This window comes from Tauraco erythrolophus, chromosome 20 (assembly GCF_009769465.1).
Source record: "Tauraco erythrolophus isolate bTauEry1 chromosome 20, bTauEry1.pri, whole genome shotgun sequence".
Lineage (NCBI taxonomy): Eukaryota > Metazoa > Chordata > Aves > Musophagiformes > Musophagidae > Tauraco > Tauraco erythrolophus.
Genome location: NC_141484.1, coordinates 10,462,577 through 10,482,202, shown reverse-complemented (window position 1 = coordinate 10,482,202; position 19,626 = coordinate 10,462,577). Strand labels below are relative to the sequence as shown.

The 19,626-nt window shown below is 50.7% G+C and overlaps 1 protein-coding gene across 1 annotated transcript in view; it reads left to right on the top strand.

The window, feature by feature from the left end:
- LOC104374107 (heparan sulfate glucosamine 3-O-sulfotransferase 3A1) overlaps positions 1 to 14,805 on the top strand; it is a 32,454-nt gene extending 17,649 nt beyond the window's left edge. Inside the window, exon 2 of the mRNA XM_086624047.1 lies at positions 14,187 to 14,805. Coding sequence (XP_086480173.1) covers positions 14,187 to 14,805 — 619 coding nt within the window. The remainder of the gene's footprint in view (positions 1 to 14,186) is intronic.
- The last annotated feature ends 4,821 nt before the right edge of the window (positions 14,806 to 19,626 follow it).

Below are 19,626 nucleotides of genomic sequence, written 5' to 3'. Positions count from 1 at the left end.
TTGCGAAGGCATCAACCCTCCTCACTATCTCCACCAGTCTCTTTGATCACACTTCAAAATCTTCTGCTCCAGGGGTCCTGTCTGGGCTTTCCAAAGTGGCTGAAGAGCAGATGTCTCACTGCTTCTCGGGGAGACACAGAATCACTTTTCAAAGCCCGCCCTAGCCCGTAGTTCTCCATGGAAAGATCACACCGTGCTGAGGGTCCCGGCGGTGCTGCTGCCCGGCGAGCACAGGGAGATGCCCAGCTGTCGTGGTGGGCTGCGGTGTCAGCATGGATTTGAAGTCCCTACTGCTGTTAAGAGTGTCAGTGTGGCCGTAGCCAGTTCTTCCTGTGTTTTCTGACATTTTCCCAGGGAAGCGCAATGGAAGAGGCAGCGCGCTCAGGCTGGGTTTTCTCCTCTTTGCGGATGCTGAGAAATGGACGGGGAAGGAGGGTTGGCCTTGCCACGCAGCGCAGCCCTGGAAAACGAGAGGCTGGGGGGTGTTGTCTTCAGGAGCCGATCTGAAACCCCCAGCCCATGGCAGTTCAGTGCTGAGTGAGGAAGATGAGGGTTTTTCGGCCTGGATCCAAACCACTCAAGTTTTACAAGGCTATATAGTGGCAGGACAGGGGGCAATGGCTTTAAACTGAAAGGGGAGATTTCAATTAGATCTAAGGAAGGAACTTTTTACAATGAGGGTGGTGAGGCACTGGACCAGGTTGCACAGAGGAGTTGTGGCTGCCTCATCCCTGGAAGTGTTCAAGGCCAGATTGGATGAGGCTTTGAGCAACCTGGTGTAGTGGAAGGTGTCCCTGCCCATGGCAGGGGGGATGGAACTAGATGATCTTTGAAATCCCTTCCAACTCAAAACATTCTATGATTCATGAAGCTCAGGTCATCAACTGGATTTTTTAACATCTGTTCATATTCTGAAGAGCACTTTTCTTTCTTTTTATTTATTTATTTAATTAATTTTACATTAACGAGCTGGATTCCTTCTTAGAAACCTTGATGTCACAGTAATGCCTGAGCAACAGCCTCCGCGTCCCCCTCGCACAGTGACCAGCTGGACCTGAGCGACATGCTGTACCATTTCCTCCTGAAATTTAGATCTTCTCTCAATGATAACTTCCTGAAACACATCAGATGGCTCTGGCTGGTACCGGGTTAGACAGCGATGAGCTCCCTGCGAGGGGTGGAACAGCTGAGCACAGAAGAGCTCTTAATGCGTGACCTCGTGAGCTGTGGCTAAAATCCCTTAATGGGCTGTGGGGCTGGAGGTGGCCCAGGGTGCGATTGCTCAGCGCGATTTCTTCAGCACTACGCCCTTCCTTTGCCCAAAACTTGCGAATTAGGCTAGGAGGAATATTTTTTTAATATTTCCATTTTCTGGAGAGTTTTGCCCTCTTTGCACTTGACTGCTTTGCTCCAGGAGTGAAAGTAGGGAGCCCTTTCCCAGCCATTAAAGTTTCATTTAGTGAAAGGACAAAGAATTGGCACGGGAAGGATGAAGAATGACTGCGAGGGTAAACTTGTGTGGCTCTGGGTATTTTAGATCAGAGCCTGAGGTCAGGCTCTCTTTTATATAACACAGATAGAGGATGTTTTGGCCTTGCAGCAGGAGGAAATGGGTAGAGATATATAAAGACGTCACTTTGCAGCATAATTTAAGAAACAACCTCTGTTCTCATGAGGGGGGTCCTTCGCGGTGTCTGGCTCTTTCATAAAGCTCTGCTGATGCACACGCACGAAAATACACGTGAAGGATCTCCAGCAGCGTAGGGCACATCACTGTATTTTCCAAAACTGAATAATTGCTGTTGAATTCTTTAGGACTCCACAACAGTATGTTGGAGGACTGATCCTTTTATCTCTGCGGAGAAGGGAGAATGTCCTTCTCCCTGCTCCTGTCAAACCCCAGCAGTTGGTCATTAACCTACAGGGACACAGGGGTGTCCAAAACCCCCCAAGAGTGGCCCAGGTGAGTCTCAACCGACTGTGTCCGCTGCCCATTTCCAATATTATTTCCCTGCCTCCAGCTTCAGCTGCTTTAATTTAGCTCCATTAGTTCCTGCCCTCACTAGGTCCTGATTTTCAGTCTCTGAGATCTGGTGGGATTTCTCTTTCTCCAGAGGGAAGGAGGATGGAGGAACACCTATTTTTTTTTTCCCAAATCACCTCCATTTAGTGATTTTCTGTGTCCTTCCAATTTCCAGACAACATTTTGGTCCCCTTCAGGTTGCCTTCAGCTTCTCAACCACCACCTCCTCCCTCCACCTCCGGTTCCCATCCTAGCTCCTCTCCCATCTTTCTCCTCTTCTTCCATGGGAAGAACGCGTGCGTTGCGGGGAGTGTGCGCGGCTGAAGGTGCGCCTGTGTCTACGCCTAAGAAAAATGAAGCAGACATGGAAAACAAGCAAATCACATTATATTGCAGGCAATAATGTAGCTCCCAGGGGACAGAGATAATACAGTGAGAGACAAAGGAACAATAGACTCTGGTGGCCTGAGCGCTCACTTGATTGTGGCTTTTCTGGAATGATTCTTGACTTTCTCTGCATGAGCGGTGAATTGGCCTCGGAGCTGATGAGAGATTGAGATGTCGTGATAGGACAAGGGGCAATGGCTTTAAACTGAAAGAGGAGAGATTTAGATAAGATCTAAGGAAACGATTCTTCCCTCTGAGGGTGGTGAGGCATTGGCATATGTTGCCCAGAGAAGCTGTGGATGCCCCATCCCTGGGAGTGTTCAAGGCCAGGTTGGATGAGGCTTTGAGCAACCTGGTGTAGTGGAGGGTGTCCCTGGCCATGGCAGGGGGGTTGGAACTAGATGGTCTTTGAGGTCCCTTCCAACCCAAACCATTCCGTGATTCTATGTGATCCTGGGGCTGCGGTGGGGACGTGCATTATTTCATACGGGAGCCCTTGTCGTACAGGTTGTTTTTAGGGGGAGACTTTTGCACAAGAGCCCCCCAGCACAAGGGGTGGGGGTTATTTTAAAGCTGACTGTGATTTTTGTGGTTTGGAAAAACACGCCGCTGTCTGTGGGGCTTCATCCGGAGATCTGCGCTGATTTGGGTTCCTGTTTAGGGGTGGGTGCTGCAGGGTGCAGGGCAGGCGTGCCATTAGCAGGGAGGGGGGAGCAGTGGACATTCCCTGAGTTTTGAATACAGAAAGAGTCGTCGGGATGAAGCTGCTGGCGTTGCCCACACAGGTCCTTTCTGCGCGCCGTCACGGGGGCTCAGGGTGTTTGCAGGACGCGGCGGGGCTGATACTGCCCAGTTTGGAGGCGGCTGAGCTGGGGTGCAGGGTCAGGGTAAGGCAGAGACTGTTGGGACGTGTGATGGGGATGATGTTCCTCCTCAGCCTGGGCAGCCAGGAGCCTTCCAAACCAAAGTACCGCCAGCTTTAGGAAAAATCCCAGCTGGGATGCTCTGCTGGGATCCTTCTCCAGAGGCAGCCAAGGCTCTGAGATGTGCTTCAGGCTTTTCTTCTTTCCTTCTTTCCTCCTTTTCTGCCTTGCTTCTTTCCTTCTCCTTCCTTCCTTCTCTTTTTGCTTTCTCTTATCTTTCTTTCAATTTTCATCTTTTTCCTCTTTCTTTTCCTGTCCCTCTGCCTTTCTCATTCTTTCTCTCTTCTATCTGTCTGTCTGTCTGTCTTTCCACCTTTCTTAGACCTCAGCAAATTCCAGGAAGGCATCAGTTGTCTTTAACACCCACAGGAAAAATCGAAGGGAAGGGTTCAATTACTCGCATGACAAATGAGTCTCCTAACCGAGCCCTATCCATTTACTAGTTGTGCTTGTTTTAAAACTGAATTATAGAGACTGTGCATTTTTCTGGAGACAAATGCATTAATTTTTCTCAAAACAGACAAGAGGGAAGCAGAGGGAAAATAAGATAATAGGAGTTTCCCCAGTGATTTATATGCCTTTGTGAAAAATAACGGGAGCGGACGGCAGCACGCCCCGGCAGGCTGGGGGGGGGAAGGGGCTGGGAGGTGGCAGAGACGACCGCAAGGAAAAGTGCCAGAAGTCCGAGTCCGATTGTTGGTTTTAGATGATATAAGATCACTTTATGTCTCTGGCTGGCTTGAAAAATCTCTCTTTCTCTCTCTCTCTGTACACACATAAAATATACACCATATGATGCACTTAAAATCAGCACAGGCTATAGTGTTTATACAGGAAAGGATTATGTTTCTCGCCGACCTCTCCCCAGCCCTCCTTCTTCTGCTGAAGGATAAACTGGGACCTTTTGAAAACAAAGTGGTGGCTACAATTTTGAACAGATTTGTTCTTGCATATGTTTCCAAAGGGCAGGCGAGCCCTTCCCCAGGGCTGGCTGCCTGCGCTCTCGGGCGAAAATCAGAGGGGGGTTGAGTTTATTTTTTTTTATCTGTTCACTTTGGGTTGATTTATATGCTAAAAGAGATATTTTTATTATAGCGCATAGTAAATTGGGTTTCTTTATTGCTCATGAGAGCTGTTTTCTAAAATTGGACTATTTATATAGTACACTGATTGCGATGTATTTCCGATCTTAATGTCTAACTGTAGGGAATAAAAAAAAACCTACACCAAGTTGTATTTTAAAAAAAACCCTGCAGCCTCTTCTGAAATAAGGTGAAATGGGTAACTTTTTCGTGAGAAGACACTGTGGCACTCAGCAGCTCCCAGGAAATCATCTTGTTTTAGCAATTAAAGGCTTTCTGTGGGAACTGGAGGCTCTGGAAGGGTTTGAGGCAGTTTTGGGGTTTGCCCGCTGGCATAACCCACAGGAAACCTGGCCGGGAGGCCGAAGGCCACTGAGGCTGTAGTACCTACACTGATGTTTCTCTCCAATTACTTATAGGAATGATTCAATGAATCTATTCCCCATTGGTTTCCGACTAGAAAATCCTGCGGCGTTGAGATGGATGTGAGAGCAGAGGGGAGGCTGGAAGTGCTGCTTTAAAGCAAAACCTAAATCTGTTCCAGGGCAGATGGTTAATTGTGTGGTTCAATTTATTTGCCTAATGCAAATCATGTCCCATTTGCCCGTGGTGCCGGGGGAACCAGATTCCTGTTTGTTTTGATAAAAAATGGGCTGAGATTTCACTGTGTCTTCTGCAGCTCCCGCGTGAAGCTCCCCTGCAGCGAGAAGGCTTCGTGGTCCTCTGCAGAGGATCATCCTATCTCCAGGGCTGATGGAGAGGAGAAACAGCTCCCATGGAGAAGGGCTGGGGATAAGCCACCACCACTGCATTAGTTTGCAGGATTCAACCTCCCATCTTATATCATAGAATCATAGAACGGTTTGGGTTGGAAGGGACCTTTAAAGGTCATCTAGTCCAACCCCCCTGCCATGGGCAGGGACATCTTCAACTGGATCAGGTTGCTCAGAGCTCTGTCCTACTTGACCTTGAATGTTTCTAGGGATGGACATCTATCTACCACCACTCTGGGCAACCCGTGCCAGTGTTTCACCACCCTCATCGTAAAAAAAATTCTTCCTCTTCATGGCCGCAGTCTGCGAAGGTGCTTTGGTGGATGGCAGAATCCCCTTCTCCCATCCCAACACCAGGCACTGGTGTGTATCTGTGGATCTGGGCCCCCCCAGCCCTACCAGTCCCCTCCGCCCTCGGACCAGGAGGGCATTTCAGGAAGTTCCCAACTTCCCGAATGGGCCTAATTGAAGCCTAAAGAGATTTTTCACAGATTCATGGCTTTTCAAAGGAGAAATTTGCATATTAATAAGAAGCTGTTCAGACTGATTGGCTTAATGTGTTTGGGGTAAGTATAATTAAATGTCAAGGGAAATATATCATGAAGTAATGAAGCTGAAGCTAATTTATCAAAAAATGAGTCCTAGAGAGGGAGACATTTCCAATAATAAACAGTTCTTTAACCTTCCTCTTTAAGGTGATTTGCTTAGTCAGGGCTGAAATGTACGGTCTTGAAGATCCTTGAGTGAGACAGACGTGAGATGGTCACTGCTCTGGGGGAGGAGGTTCTTCCATGTTCTCCCCAGTACAAACCTCTCTGCCCTGGCACCCCAGGGCTGAGCCCATCAAGAGGGTTCACCTGGGTTTGGGGGAGGAAGATGCAGCCCTGGTCCCTCCAAGGCCACCAGCAGCACCGGGAGGACGTCTGGAGGATGGATGTACATGTGTAACACCTCAGGGGTGCCCTTAGGGAAGAAGAATGGGCTTGAGGTTTAATTACATCAGATGCTGGGTCACTTACGCCTTTTTTTTTTCTCCTCCCTCAGTCTTTTCTCTTTACTCCATAAGCTTTTTTGGAGCACATGCCGTCTCTGTTCACATACCAGCTGGGGATAAAGATCAGCCCATAGAGGAAAATATGGGAAATGAATCACTTTTCATTTGGGAGCTACGTTGGAACTATGATGAAAGGATTTGGCGAACGGCTCGTGCCGTGCGCTTGGAGCCCCAACTGCTGCCAGGGTTAAGCTCTCACCAGGGAAGGTGCTGGAGAGACCACTGAGATGTCAAAACATGGGGGGATCAAAAAATGCAGGTGGCCAGTGCTGGAGGTGATGGGTGCTGGGTCCGTGTCTGCTGAGGAAGGGCAGGGTTTGGACTCCCCGGCGCATGAGGTACCCCAAAACTGCACACTTGCTATTGGAGTGCTTGAGAGGAGCTCTAAGGCTCATGGCCAGCCCAAGGGCAACCACTGCAGGGCTCCTCAGCGGCATGGATGACTGATGAACCTGTCCCCAAGCCCAGCAGAGAAAGCTCCTTCAGATGGTGCCTGGGGGTGTTCTCCATTCCTGTACAAAGGATGGAGACATGTAAAGGGGTCTATGGCCACAGGCTCTGGAGCTCTTCAGGACAAGAGGAAACGGCCTCAGGTTGTGCCAGGAGAGGTTTAGATAGGATATTAGGAAAAATTTCTTCCCTGAAAGAGTGGTCAAACATTGGAACAGGCTTCCCAGGGAGGTGGTGGAGTCACCATGCCTGGAAGTGTTCAAAAAAACATGTAGATGTAGCACTTCAGGACATGGTTTAGTGGGCATGGTGATATTGGGTTGATGGTTGGACTTCATGATCTTAGAGGTCCTTTCCAACCTTAATGAGTCTATGATCTGCTTCTGGTAGGCGGATGGCTGGTTTTTACCAGCAACACCACCGGGCAAGACCCAGCATCCTCCCAGACAGCTGCCGAACGGCACCGCAGTGACTTGGCTTATTAACTGTTGGAAGGAAAACAACTCCAAAACGCCCTTTTTCCAAACCCTGGCCGGTCAGCCCGGAGGAAGCAGCGGTGCCACCCGCAATTGCCTCCGCCCCGGCGAGTTTCTTGTTCCAGCAAAGAAAATCAATGGCTCGCACGGCTAATGGCAGCAGAGGGTTCCTGCTTGTCGATAGCACTTAGGCACTGGCAGGCTCTGGGAGCTGCCCACACGTGCTTCCCAGCACAGCGGGTTTTCGGGACCCTCTCGGCACCGTTCCTTCTCCCGGACCGCTCATGGGATGCCAGGACAGCGGCATCACCTCTCGCTGCCGCTGTTGCCTTCGCCAGGAGCCCGGAGGCCAGGAGAGCTGGTGTGAAGTTACACCTGTGCCTGCTCATACAGGAGCTTGGGGGGAGTAGAATGAGCCCCTTATCTCGGGAACACTGCCGCTTCCCAATGGCTCACCTCAGCCCGGACTCCTGCCCTTGGCCCAAGATGCCTCCTGCTCTTCCTGAGCCAGGTCACGGCTCTGAGATCCCCAAAAAGAGTATCCCTCTGCGGAGGGATCGGCAACGGCCCGTGCAAACACACCACTGTCTCCATGGGGTTTCTTTGATGGGTTTCTCCGCTCCTCAGGACTGGAAAGCTTCCAGGCTGGGGTGACCTGGGTTGTTACCCTGCCCCGGATGCTACGCTGACAGCTTGGTGCCCAAGTCCCCGTTTTGGAGGCAGTGGGGTGGCTTTTCTCAACCGCCGAAGCAGTTGAAGGTGCTGGTGGCAGGGAGCAGAGCTGCCCGCGGCGCTTGACATGCAGTGGGGGTGCCACGGCAGGGGGATGTCTGGTGAGGACCCCCCGAGAGCCTGGCACAGCCCTTGAGTGGACTCGCAGCCGTTTGCTGGGATGCCCGTGCAATGGGCACAGCACGGATGCCCAGATGGGCACAGCCACCCGCATTGTCGTCTATCTCACCCACCCTGTCCCCCCCCCTGGGCTGGGGGTTTGGGGGGGGACAGGGCAGACATCTGGGGGTCTCTGGGGACATCTGGCTTCCCTGGGGGCTCCAGTTCAGGTGGAGGTTTGCACCGTGGGTGCTGGTGCATCCCATGTCAGGCTGTTTGCCAGCTCCTAAATTTCAGAGGGAGCTTAACTGGGAGGCGAGGATGGGGAATGGGAAGGCAGTGCCGCTGAGAAGATGCTGCTCGATAGCTACAGCGTGGAAACATGCTACTGGCTGCAGATGTCATGAGATACATAAATACCAAGACTTGCTCAAATAAACGCTGGCATCCGCCGTAGGGACGAGCTGGGGGGCACCCGCCACCACTACGCGTGTGCTGGCAGTGAGCGCTGGGCAGGCTGGTTTTGGGGGGGGTGGGGGACGAGGGGACCTGCTTCCACCAGAGTGTTCCATCCAGGCAGGTGACACGTTAATGGTGTGCCACATTCATCCCCGCAGCACCCGGCGCTGACCGTCCCGGCAGCCTGGGCTCCGGTGCAGGTGAAGGTGCCGGTGCTCAGGGCCAGCCACGTGCCATCAAGTCTGGTTTTTTGGGTTGTTTTCTAAGTGTTCTAAGTAAAACCTGTGTCCTGGGAGGGACCTCGCTGGGCTGGGCACAGGGTTGTGCCTGTAACGCCTGGGGTTCCCTCAACGTTATCTTCACCCTCAGCAGCAGGGTGGGTAGGGATGGAAGAGCCCCCACGGTCTTGTTGTGCCCTCCCAGGGCTGTTCCTGCCTCTTTGCTCCAACCCCAGCCCTATCCATCCTCCGTTAAAATCGATGGCGAGGGGCTCCCGTTGATACTAATGTTATTTGGACTTGATTTTGCAGCAAGTAAAAAAATCTTTTTGAAAGAAAAGTGGTTTTCTTTTTTTCCTTCCAGCCCTCTCTGATCTTTTCCTGCTCTCCTTTCAGCTTCCTCAGCCCCACAGCGTTTGTTGGAGGTTGGCAGGAGTTTTTTATTTTGTTTTTGTCAGATTCCTGAAATGCATCTTCCCATTTATTGATTTCACCCGATGGCTAAAGGAGGGCAGAGCAGGAGGCTCAGCTGACTCCAACGTGCCCTCGCAGCTCATCAAAGCAAATTTAGGGCCTCGCTAGAGCTGCCGGGGCCGTACAGCCCCGGGGCTGAGACACCGGCCCCTCCTCGGAGCACAGCCAGCGGGTTTTAATATATGGATACGTACACGCTACTGGTTACATCAAGCTATCACTCTCGCCAGAGCATCTTTCTTTTCAGCCATCTCCTGTGCACACTGGGATGGTACTTCTGGGAGCACTGGCTCGAGGTGGGGGAAGGTAACGGCTTGGGAGAGTGAGTTTTGATTTTTTTTATAATTTTCTGTTGCAGAGTCACTGGCTAAAATGAAGAAAAAGAGAAATGGGAGGGGGGAAGGAGCAGATAACTCACTCCTGACTGCAGTAGCGCAGGGAGCTACGGCAGTGCAGGGGGAGGCTGCAGCTGAGCCACCATGCTTGCCGTGCCTCAGTTTCCCCGTCCTCCTTGTTCGATAGCTTCATACTGGAGAAGGCTCCATGTTTGGCCTGGGACGGCCAGCTGTGTTATATCCACACTCCTGCCCCGTCCTGGAGACAGAAATTCTGGCAGCGTTTCTATCCAAATAAGCCCCCTCAGACGGCTAATTTTCCCTCTTGGCTCTGCTCCCCCATCCTGCCACAGCAGCCACCATTGTACCAGTCACTTACCACTGAACATGCAGAAGGCAGCACAGGAGAGAGGCAGAAAAACGCCGCCGAATTGGACTAAAGCACACGAGAGTTCCAGTGCCCATCACGGTTGCTGCTCATTTTTTGGGTGGTTGATGGAAAAGGGGGGGGGGGGGCCCTCAAGCCTTGAACACTCCTGCCTCCCAGACATGAAAGGAATATGATTTTTCTCCTCCTCCTCCTCTTCCTCCCATGTACAAAGACCAGATAATTTTGCACGAACAAGCCAATTCCATTTTTAACCATGCTGTTGCTTCATGGAGCAAAGGCAGGACACGGGATGGGGAAATTGCTGGTGGGAGAGCGGCTGATCCTCCCCGTGACCCCGTTACATTTCTGGGAGCAGGTTTGGACCTTCCTTGCCAGAAAGGCTCTTCCGTGGGATTCCAGGTCCCGCAGCTGATTGCAGAGCTGTTGGGCTCTTTCGGAAAGAGCAGCATTTCTTTGAGATGTTTTATTTTCCTGCGATGACCTCTTCGGTGGCACTTCCTTAAAAACACCACTTCCCACTGCAAAAAGATTTCCTTTCCCACTGCTGCTGGGGGCTGGGGTGCTCCAAACCCTGCCCATCAAACCTGGAGCAAAACCCAGCTGCAGCTGATTTAAGCTGAGCAGGGCATAAAGTAACAGGAGGGCAGATTTTTTTTTTTTCTTTCAAACTTGGTTTAAGGTGTTTATCATCACATTTATTGCCAGCTCATCTCCAGCTGTGGAAACAAGGAGGGTCCATGGATGCTCTAATATCTGCCCGGGGGTTTTGCTTCCCCACCAGTTCTTCGCATGTGCCCCTGGATACAGGCTGTCCCCTCCCACAAATGTCATTTCTGGAACAACTAATGCTTGTTTTCTCACTAATCACCAGCTGGTTTAACCCATTTCCCAGCCCCTGATGGAGCCAAGGTGGCTGCCCAGCATAGGCTGGTGGCACCCACCACCACCACATATCATTGCAGCCAACCCTCCACGCTGAACTTCCAGAAGCACAACCCTTGGGTGTTCAGTCTTGTAAGGAGGGAGCCTGATATGTTATTTTGGTTTCTTGACATGAAGCAATGCTTTCTTCCCCAGAATTGTGCTCTTGCTAAGGACAGGGGCTCAAGATCAGGTGGCATCTGTGGACTCATCTCCAGGGCTGAGCCAACACCCTGCCTGTCCTGGGAAACTTAAGAGTCAAGATTTTTAAAGGCATCATTGTACAGTCCATAATGAGATAGAAAAGCCATAATAAATATGACACCAAAGCTCAGTTCCCACACCAAGAGTGTCTGAGGGTTGGGAGACCGTTACCGGAATGTCCTGATGCGACCCCAACACTAAAGTGCCGACGTCAAGGACTGGCACACGAAGGTCCATCAGGAAGTCCCCGAGCAGCTTTGCTGGGCCTTGTGACCAGGGTGCTCAGCCCTTGCTCAGCATCACCTCCCAGCCCAGCATTCCGAGGCAGCCGACCCCGCGACTGCACCAGTCCCACCCCGGCCGGGTGCAGAGGAGTTTGCTGCAGCGGCTCCAAGGGAAGTCAAATCCAAACTGTTGTGTTACCCAGGTGAAGTCCTGCAAGGCCCATTGGGGTAGAGAAGGGGCCACAATACCCCCATGAGTAGCAGCCCCGTGAGCTGCCTCCGGAGCCTTTGGCCATCTCACCCACAACTGCTGGGAAGAGAGGATGGACCTGGAAAAGGCCAGATATGACTGTGCATGCACAGCCAAAATGCTCCCTTTGAGGAAAGTCTTCCTCTTCTATTAAGTAATTAAATAAAGCCCCGAGCTCTACTAAAATTAAAATAACAGAATCCATTTATTCTGGCAGGGCTCACTGGTGGCTGCTCTTGCCAAAAACATTTTTGTGGTTCTTTTCTTTTCAAGTGGCTCTTTTGCAATAAAACCCAGATGCCATCAGTCCGGGGAGGCCTCCAGGCAACTGTTTACGTCCATGAAAGATGCCCTTTGTAATTAATTAATCTCCCAAAAGCTGTGGAAGCACATTCCCCATGGCTCCTGGCATGTCCCTGCCCGCCGACCCTGGCAGCGGAGGTGCAGGCTCATTCCTGGGCGCTGAAGAAACCTTCTGTTCCTCAGCCTCCCCACGGAAGGGGTTAATCTCCTCCTTGGGAAGACACAGTGGAGATTCTGGTTCAGTGGCTCCTGCTTTTGCTCGACAGCAGCTCGCTGTGTTCCAGGGGCCGGGATGAGCTGGGGACCCGGCTGGCAGGCGGTGGCGAAGGGCAGACACTACCCGGTGCCTTCACCCTTTTGGGGGTTCCAGTGCTTCCAGCTGACTCAGTCGTCACAGGGTTTCCAAAGCAGGGGGCAACACTACAATACTGGAGACCTGTGGGCTTGGTGCACGCGGGGGGAAAAGATGATTCATGAGACTGGCCTGAGCAAAAACCATCTGACCAGCTGCACCACAAGTCATCCAGCCCAGTGCCTTCTTCTGGAGAGTGGCTGGTGTCAGGTATCTATAGAAAGGTGCATCTCCTCCCGGTTGAGGGCAGCCAGGGCAGGGGATGCACCTTGGCTGAAGTGGCTCTAGGACTCTCACATTTCATGGCCACCAATGGGTTTCATCCACCATGAATCTGGCCAGATTGTTTCTGCGTCATTGACATTTTTGGCCTTTGCAACATCAGCCCAGCATGGAATTCTGGGTCTGCCCGGCAAAGGCTGTGCTTGTGCTGGCTCCGAACCCACCTCCATCCTCAGTGTCAGCAGCGAGTGCCTTTATGGCTTCACGTCCTTCAGGGTGTGTGAGAGCTCTCTCATACCCCTCTTCTCTAGCTTGAGCAACCGTAATTCATGGAATTTCTCCCAAATAGAAACCCTCAGCAGAGACCAGCAAAGACTTGGCTTCTCTAGGACCATGTCTTTGCTCAGCCTCTATGTAACATGGTTGCAAATAGAATAGCTTTACGAAGGGTCAGTCCTTGCTGCCTCGTTTGTAACGGAACAACTCAGCCTGGGGTTCGGTTCTTATTGGTGTTTTTCGCTGTCGTTGGCTTTTCATTGTTGCTTTTTTTGATAGATGGGTTTAATTTTGCTGGTGTATCGCACAGGTTTGCAAACCAGATGTTGCTGCTGCACGGTGGCAACACGGAGGCAGGCAGGGAGCCGTCCATCACCATGCACGCGTGTCACCGCCAGACGGGGGGTCAGGGCATGGGGGGGATGTGGATCCCCGCTCCTCGGGACCCGGGGCCACAGTTGCCATGAGAACTGCTGGTGGCACTGCGGTGAACCTCGCCGGCATCGCAGCCGCCTCCCATCCATCTCCCATTCCCTCCGGGAAGGAGCGGACCGTTGGAAGGAGACCAAGCTGCGGGCAGGAAAACTGCGGAGAGCCTGTCGGGAAGGATGGATTTGTGTAAGCAAATGATGCTGGTGTGAATCACCAGTGTTTTGCAGATGCTGGAGATGTCCAGGGTGATGTGAAGGGGAAGGGATGGGGTGTGGTGCAGCAGGCAAGGGGGAGCGAGGAGAGGAGCTGGGACGGCCGCTCGTTGGCTTCTACACCGTTCTGGCTTGCCTTGTTTGGAGCTCAGGTCATCCCACAGCCAAATCCCATGGTCCTTTAGCTAATCACTCCCAATACGTGGCCCAGGAGGGCTTTGAACTCACCAGGGGACCATGGAGCCGGGTGGACCCTGGCCCAAGCCCCAGACCCTGTCCCGCTCCCAGCTGGGAGAGCTTCCCAGAACAGCCCATGGGCAGGGCTTCTTTGGGTGGAAGAAGGAAATCGCTGTGGTCAGGGGGCTGATATTGCACATTTTTGTGGGACATCAGCTCGCTGCCACCTTGAAAATACCAACCCATGGAATCTTACATGCTGGTCCGTGAAAAGCCCTTGTGCCTTGCAGGAAGGGAGTGTTCTTACTCCAGAAATTCACTGTTATTCCAGAGAATTTAAGCCACTGTGCAGGAAACCCCCGTGTGGGCAGGGGGGTAGGACATTGAGATCGTAGAGGTGTGCTCCGTGCACACAGTGCCGGTGCAAGAAGGGAGGTGGGACCCCCCCTGGAGAAGCCCCTTAGAGGCCTTGAGAAGACAAAATGGATTTAGGTCTCATTCTGGGTCAACAGGCAGCCAAAGGAAGCGGGAAATCATGAGTGTGTTTAGATGCTGTGCTGGATCAGAGCCTCCTGACTACGCATGTAAGGAGGAAAGCAAGCTGAGCTGGAGGCGGGAGGCTCTGGAGCATCCTGCCCTTGGTACCCGGGACACTCCCAAGCACGCCTTGTGCTCAGCTGCCCCCACCCCACCCGGGGCATTTGGCACTAACGTGTCCCTCTCTCCCTCTCTTTCAGAGACCTCATGCCCAGGACCCTGGAGGGGCAGATCACCATGGAGAAGACCCCCAGCTACTTCGTCACCAAGGAGGCCCCAGCCCGCATCTCCTCCATGTCCAAGGGCACGAAGCTCATCGTGGTGGTGCGGGACCCTGTGACCAGAGCCATCTCGGACTACACCCAGACACTCTCCAAGAAGCCTGATATCCCCACCTTTGAGAGCCTGACCTTCAAAAACAGGACTACAGGCCTGATCGACACCTCGTGGAGCGCCATCCAGATCGGCATCTACGCCAAGCACCTGGAGAACTGGCTCCTCTACTTCCCCATCGGGCAGATCCTCTTCGTCAGTGGGGAGAGGCTGATCAGTGACCCCGCGGGCGAGCTGGGCAGGGTCCAGGACTTTCTGGGCCTCAAGAGGATCATCACCGACAAACACTTCTACTTCAACAAAACCAAGGGGTTCCCGTGCCTGAAGAAGGCGGAAGGCAGCAGCAAACCCCACTGCCTGGGGAAGACGAAAGGCAGGACCCACCCCGACATAGACCAGGAGGTGGTGCAGAGACTGCGGGACTTCTACCGGCCCTTCAACATGAAGTTCTACCAGATGACGGGGCAGGACTTTGGCTGGGACTGAGGCTGAAAAAAATAATTTAAGAAAAGGAAAATATAATATAATATATATTTTTTTTACATATCAGTAGAGAGGGGGAAAATACAGAAAAAAAAATAGTTGTGCTGAAACATGATTTGTTCTGATTTTTTTTTTTTTTTCTTTCGGCATTGCTGGGTTTTCATTCTTTTCTCAGAGATGAGGTGATGTGTCCATCCAGAAAAGGAGGCTGTGAACAGCAACCTGGTCCTATTGGCATCTTCTGCAGCTTGGCTGCTTCCTTGGCCCAAGGTTTAGCACTGTCTCTATAATAAAAAAAAAAAAAAATGCAGGTGCAAAGCTGTTAGATGGCCTCAGGTCCTCCAGAAGTGAGAGGGGTGCTTGGGGCAGCTCAGAGCCTTGCTGGAAGGTCAGCCAGATTTTGGCTCGCAAATGCCATTTTAGCCAGACCTCATCACTTTTGACAATGAAACAAAAGAGGCTTAATAACTAATTTGGCTTTCAAAACCTTACCTTAGGGGATCTTTTTATTGCGTGAAACCTTTGGTGAAATTATTTTCATTTAGCCAATTTTTCGTTTGACTTTTGCCCCCCCCTAAATCAAGCTCTTTTCATCAACCAAACTTCTTTTTTCATCTTACAGAAGCCAAACCCAATAATCCTTTGTTTTGTTTTGAAACGAAACAATTCTGGTAGCCAAAAGTGAAAGAAAACAAAGGATTCTTTTGACTCTACAATGAAAATTGACAGGTAGTCAAAAGATCTCATTCACGGGAGTTGGCTCTAAACCAGCGTTCCCCATTTCCCGTCTGAAGGGATTTGGGTGATGGGCAGGGAAGATCCACACTGAGATGATGCTCACAGTGCACCTGTTTTGAAGGTGATGGGGCACCCGCCATCCCACCACTCCTATGGAGGAAACGAAGTTCACAGTGTCTGGTGGATGCTATTTAAGCCATAATAAAGAATGGTTTAGGTCGGGTCAGTCTTAAAAGAAAAACAGTGAGGAATGGGTTGTTGGGGAAAAAAATGAACGAAAATCACATCCAGAAAGGGGAGAGAATAAGGAGAAGACGATGGAAGATTTCTTGTCCTTTCCTAAAGGAGAACCGAGGGGGAAGCAGGAACAAGAGCGTTGGTTGTGCAGGGCTTTAAAAATTGTCAGGCAAAACGAATCTCCTGTTTGCAATAACCAGGAGCTTTAAAACCTTTGCTTTGATCCTTATCACCTTTTTTGGCTGGTGGAAATGTCTCAGCAACAGAAATCTATTAGTGAAGCAGGATCTTGTACTACCAGGGGCTCGTTTATCTGCTGGTTCTTTATCTTCAGCGTTTTCTGGACTATAGGAGCACCTAATTATCGCTTGGTGCTGTATAAACACGACACAATGGTGCTTCCTCTCCTGAGTCTAACTTTAAAAAGCTCCTGATGGGGTAAATCAAAGTGGGGGATCACCTGGTGATCTGGTTAGGAAGAAGCCTGGGGACCAAGCTCACCAGCTGCCTGCGCACCAGCCAAGATCTTAATAAAATCACAGCTAAGCAGAGATTTCAAGGAGTCCAAAGAGAATTGTATCTGAAATGAGAGTTTAATCCAAGGGAGGGTCATTTCCACCTTGGGCTGTCTTGCTTGACAGGTTAGGAAAACAGCTTGGGGCCTGCTCAACTTCATGGCACCAAGTTCCACTGCAGGTGTTGAGCCACATCTGGCTGCCCTGAGCCTCCTCCTTCCCACCCATCCCTACACACCTCCTTCCATTCCCAACGACGCAGAGTCCTGGGACCTTCCTGTCCCCTGAAGACACAAACCCACATGGTGTTGCACGCAAGGCCCATTTCCCAAGGTAGTTAAAATGATGTCGTTAATGTTGCAAGACCCCAGGACCTTCTCCCACCATTACCTGAGCCTTACCTGAGCTCAGATTTCCATGCCCTGGCTGGTGGAGCGGTGGTTGATGGGTTGGTGGCACCATAGCTGGGCTGTGCTCAGCAGTGTCTCCTGGCATGGCACAGCTCAGGGCCACCCTTGCTGCCTCCACTGATTCCTTCACCCCCTTCCCACCATTCTTGTTCCAACGTGTCCCATTTTAAGCCCCTTTATTGGCAACGTCCTATGTCACATCTGGGTAAACATAATTGACTTCTGCAAACACCTTACAGCAGAAATGCAGATGAGGGATCACGCAGACCCCCAAAAGCCCTTTCGCTTACCTGCCTCCCTTCAGCCCCTCAATGTTCATGCAAGAGATGACTTGAGAAAATCAGAGATGATCAAGCAGCTTTGGCTTCATGGGGCCATGGTCCCTCCCAGCATCTCTGCACTCACCGCTGGAGCTCAAATCTCCCAAATCAGAGGGAGTTGGAAGAGCACTGGGCTCTTGGCAATGGTCTCCTCCAAGTGTCACTGGGGAGACGAGGGGAGCAATCTGCTCTCTGCCCATGCCGGCCAGATCGAAGGGGAATGGGCTTAAGGTGTAGCCCAAAAGGATGGGGGTTAATTATTGGGAAAACCTTTCTAACGGCAAAGCTTGTTGGAGCCGGAATGGGAGATGGCGAATGGGAGATGGCCACCAGCCCTCCCGCACTCTGCTCTTCCATCCAAGTGCAAAGGCCGAGCTGTTGGTGAGGAAAAGGCGTCACTCGCTCACGGGAAGAGCCGAGCAGTGCCAGCACTACCGAGGCACAAAATCTGAGTTTTTTCTGAGCTGAAAATAAGATTTAAGCATGTAGTTGTTTTGGCATTTCAAGGAGACTTAAGGTTGGGCTAATCTGTACATGCCTTTGACAAGTACAAATATCACTTAAGAGTATGATTTAAAAAAATCAATATAATTGTACTGCTACTGTCTCTCATACGGTCACATTTAGCCTGGTATAAAATATAAAGCAGCTTTATAGTGCTACAGATTGTTCTTCCCATATCGAACGAGCTATAGCAACATAAAGCACCTTCATACAAATGAGTTTCTACAACTGCCACCAAATCACCGTCGTTAAATCAGCAGAGCTTCGGCGTGTACACACGCCTCACTATCGCATGTGCCTTTAAAAAACCCTTCCCAGCACATTGAACCCAGCTACATGGGCATACTTTCCCAAAAATGCTTGATTGCTTCACTTCCACTAATTTCTGAGGGTGTGAGTCCCTTGACGCACACCTAGTAAAACTATTTTGGGATCTGAGACTGTAATTGATTTTTTTTTTTGATCCAGGTCGTAAGTATTTTTGAAAATCCCTCCACGTACGAACAACGGCTTTTAAAAAGAGGTCATGCAATCAAATTGCTTTGAACTCTAATGACATTTAAGCCTCTAAACTCTTTAGGCTTATTTTAAAATCCAGTCATGAAGTTTAGATTATTTTAACCTAAGAAGAATTGGAAGTAAACTATTGAAAACCGTACCCTTCCGAGGCCTACAGTATTGAGCACATCCAGTAGGAGGGAAAAGCAAAAGTAGCTATAAATAAAAAAGAAAGTGACCTATAGAGTTTGATTTATTGTTTTTTTCCAAAGCAGGAAAATCAATACATTAACGATGGGAAACTAATTAGCTGTATTAAAACTCTTCTGGTTTCAATAATCAAATGTGCCATTAAGCACTGATGAAGCTCAGCTCAGGCTCATACACCACGCAACATTTAGATTTTAGAACGTTTGTTTTAAAAGAAAAAAACCACCCACTTTATAAAGTATCCTATCAATGTCAAGTGCCAAATTCATCCTAAGGAAGAAAGTCTTTATGCTGAGGGTGGCGAAACACTGGTCCAGGTTGCCCAGAGAGGTGGTAGATACCCCATCCCTGGAGACATTCAAGGTTGAGTTGGACGGGGCCCTGAGCAACCTGATGTAGTGGAAGGTGTCCCTGCCCATGGCAGGGGGGCTGGACTAGATGACCTTTAAAGGTCCCTTCCAACCCAAACCATTCCATGATTCTATGGTCTTTGAGCAGATGGACACCACCCCCTCACTCCCATCCACAGCCCTGCCCGGGTGCCCTTGGTCAACAGGCTGTGGGTCTTGGGGGGGGTTGCCCAGCGCCTTGGCCAACCCAGCCCCATGAACAGGGCACTGCAGTCCTGCTGCACAGAAACCATCAGGACCTTTGGCGCAGGGGTGCTAAGCACCAGTATTGCCCCTAAAGTCTTCAAAAATCAGGTGTTATTTTTCTCCACTGATGGTGCCGTGCCTTGGCACAGGCTGGTAGAGCTCAACTCAGAAAGGCAGGTGAACACGAAACCTCCTGTTAGCCAGCAGCTGTATGCCAAACCTGAACCCTGGGAAGGCTCTTTGCACTCTACTTCAATTGGCCACACCTGGGAAATCTCAGAGAAATTGGTTTTTCTTAATTATTGCACTCTGGTGAGACAAAACCCAGCCCCTTCACTGCTGGGATTCGTGTCCCTGCAATTTCTGGAAGGGCAAGGACCCGGCTGCTGCATCTGCGTTGGAGCTGGAGCTGATTTTGTGCCATGGGGAGTTTAATCGACTCCTAAGGAAATGCTGCCACTCGATAATTTACCCAGTTAAAGGGAATATAAACACGAATGTGCCGTGAAGATCAGTGTACGAGACTCCTCCACGGGGTGTTTGGGGTGGTCAGCGGGGTGCAGCACTGAGAAGTTAAATTTCCAGCAGTGATTTGGCCAGACCTACCCTGCACCGAGAGATTTTATTAACACTCGTCCTTCACCTCCTCGGTTCTCCCACGTACACAATGTCAGGGCTCCATATTAGGGAAAAAAAGTAAAAATTTGCCCATTTTCTTAACCATTAAAAAAAACTCTTGTTCGTATATAACGGCTTCTGGGTTTTCTCTCCCCTTTGCCTGGTGATACTGTCGTCC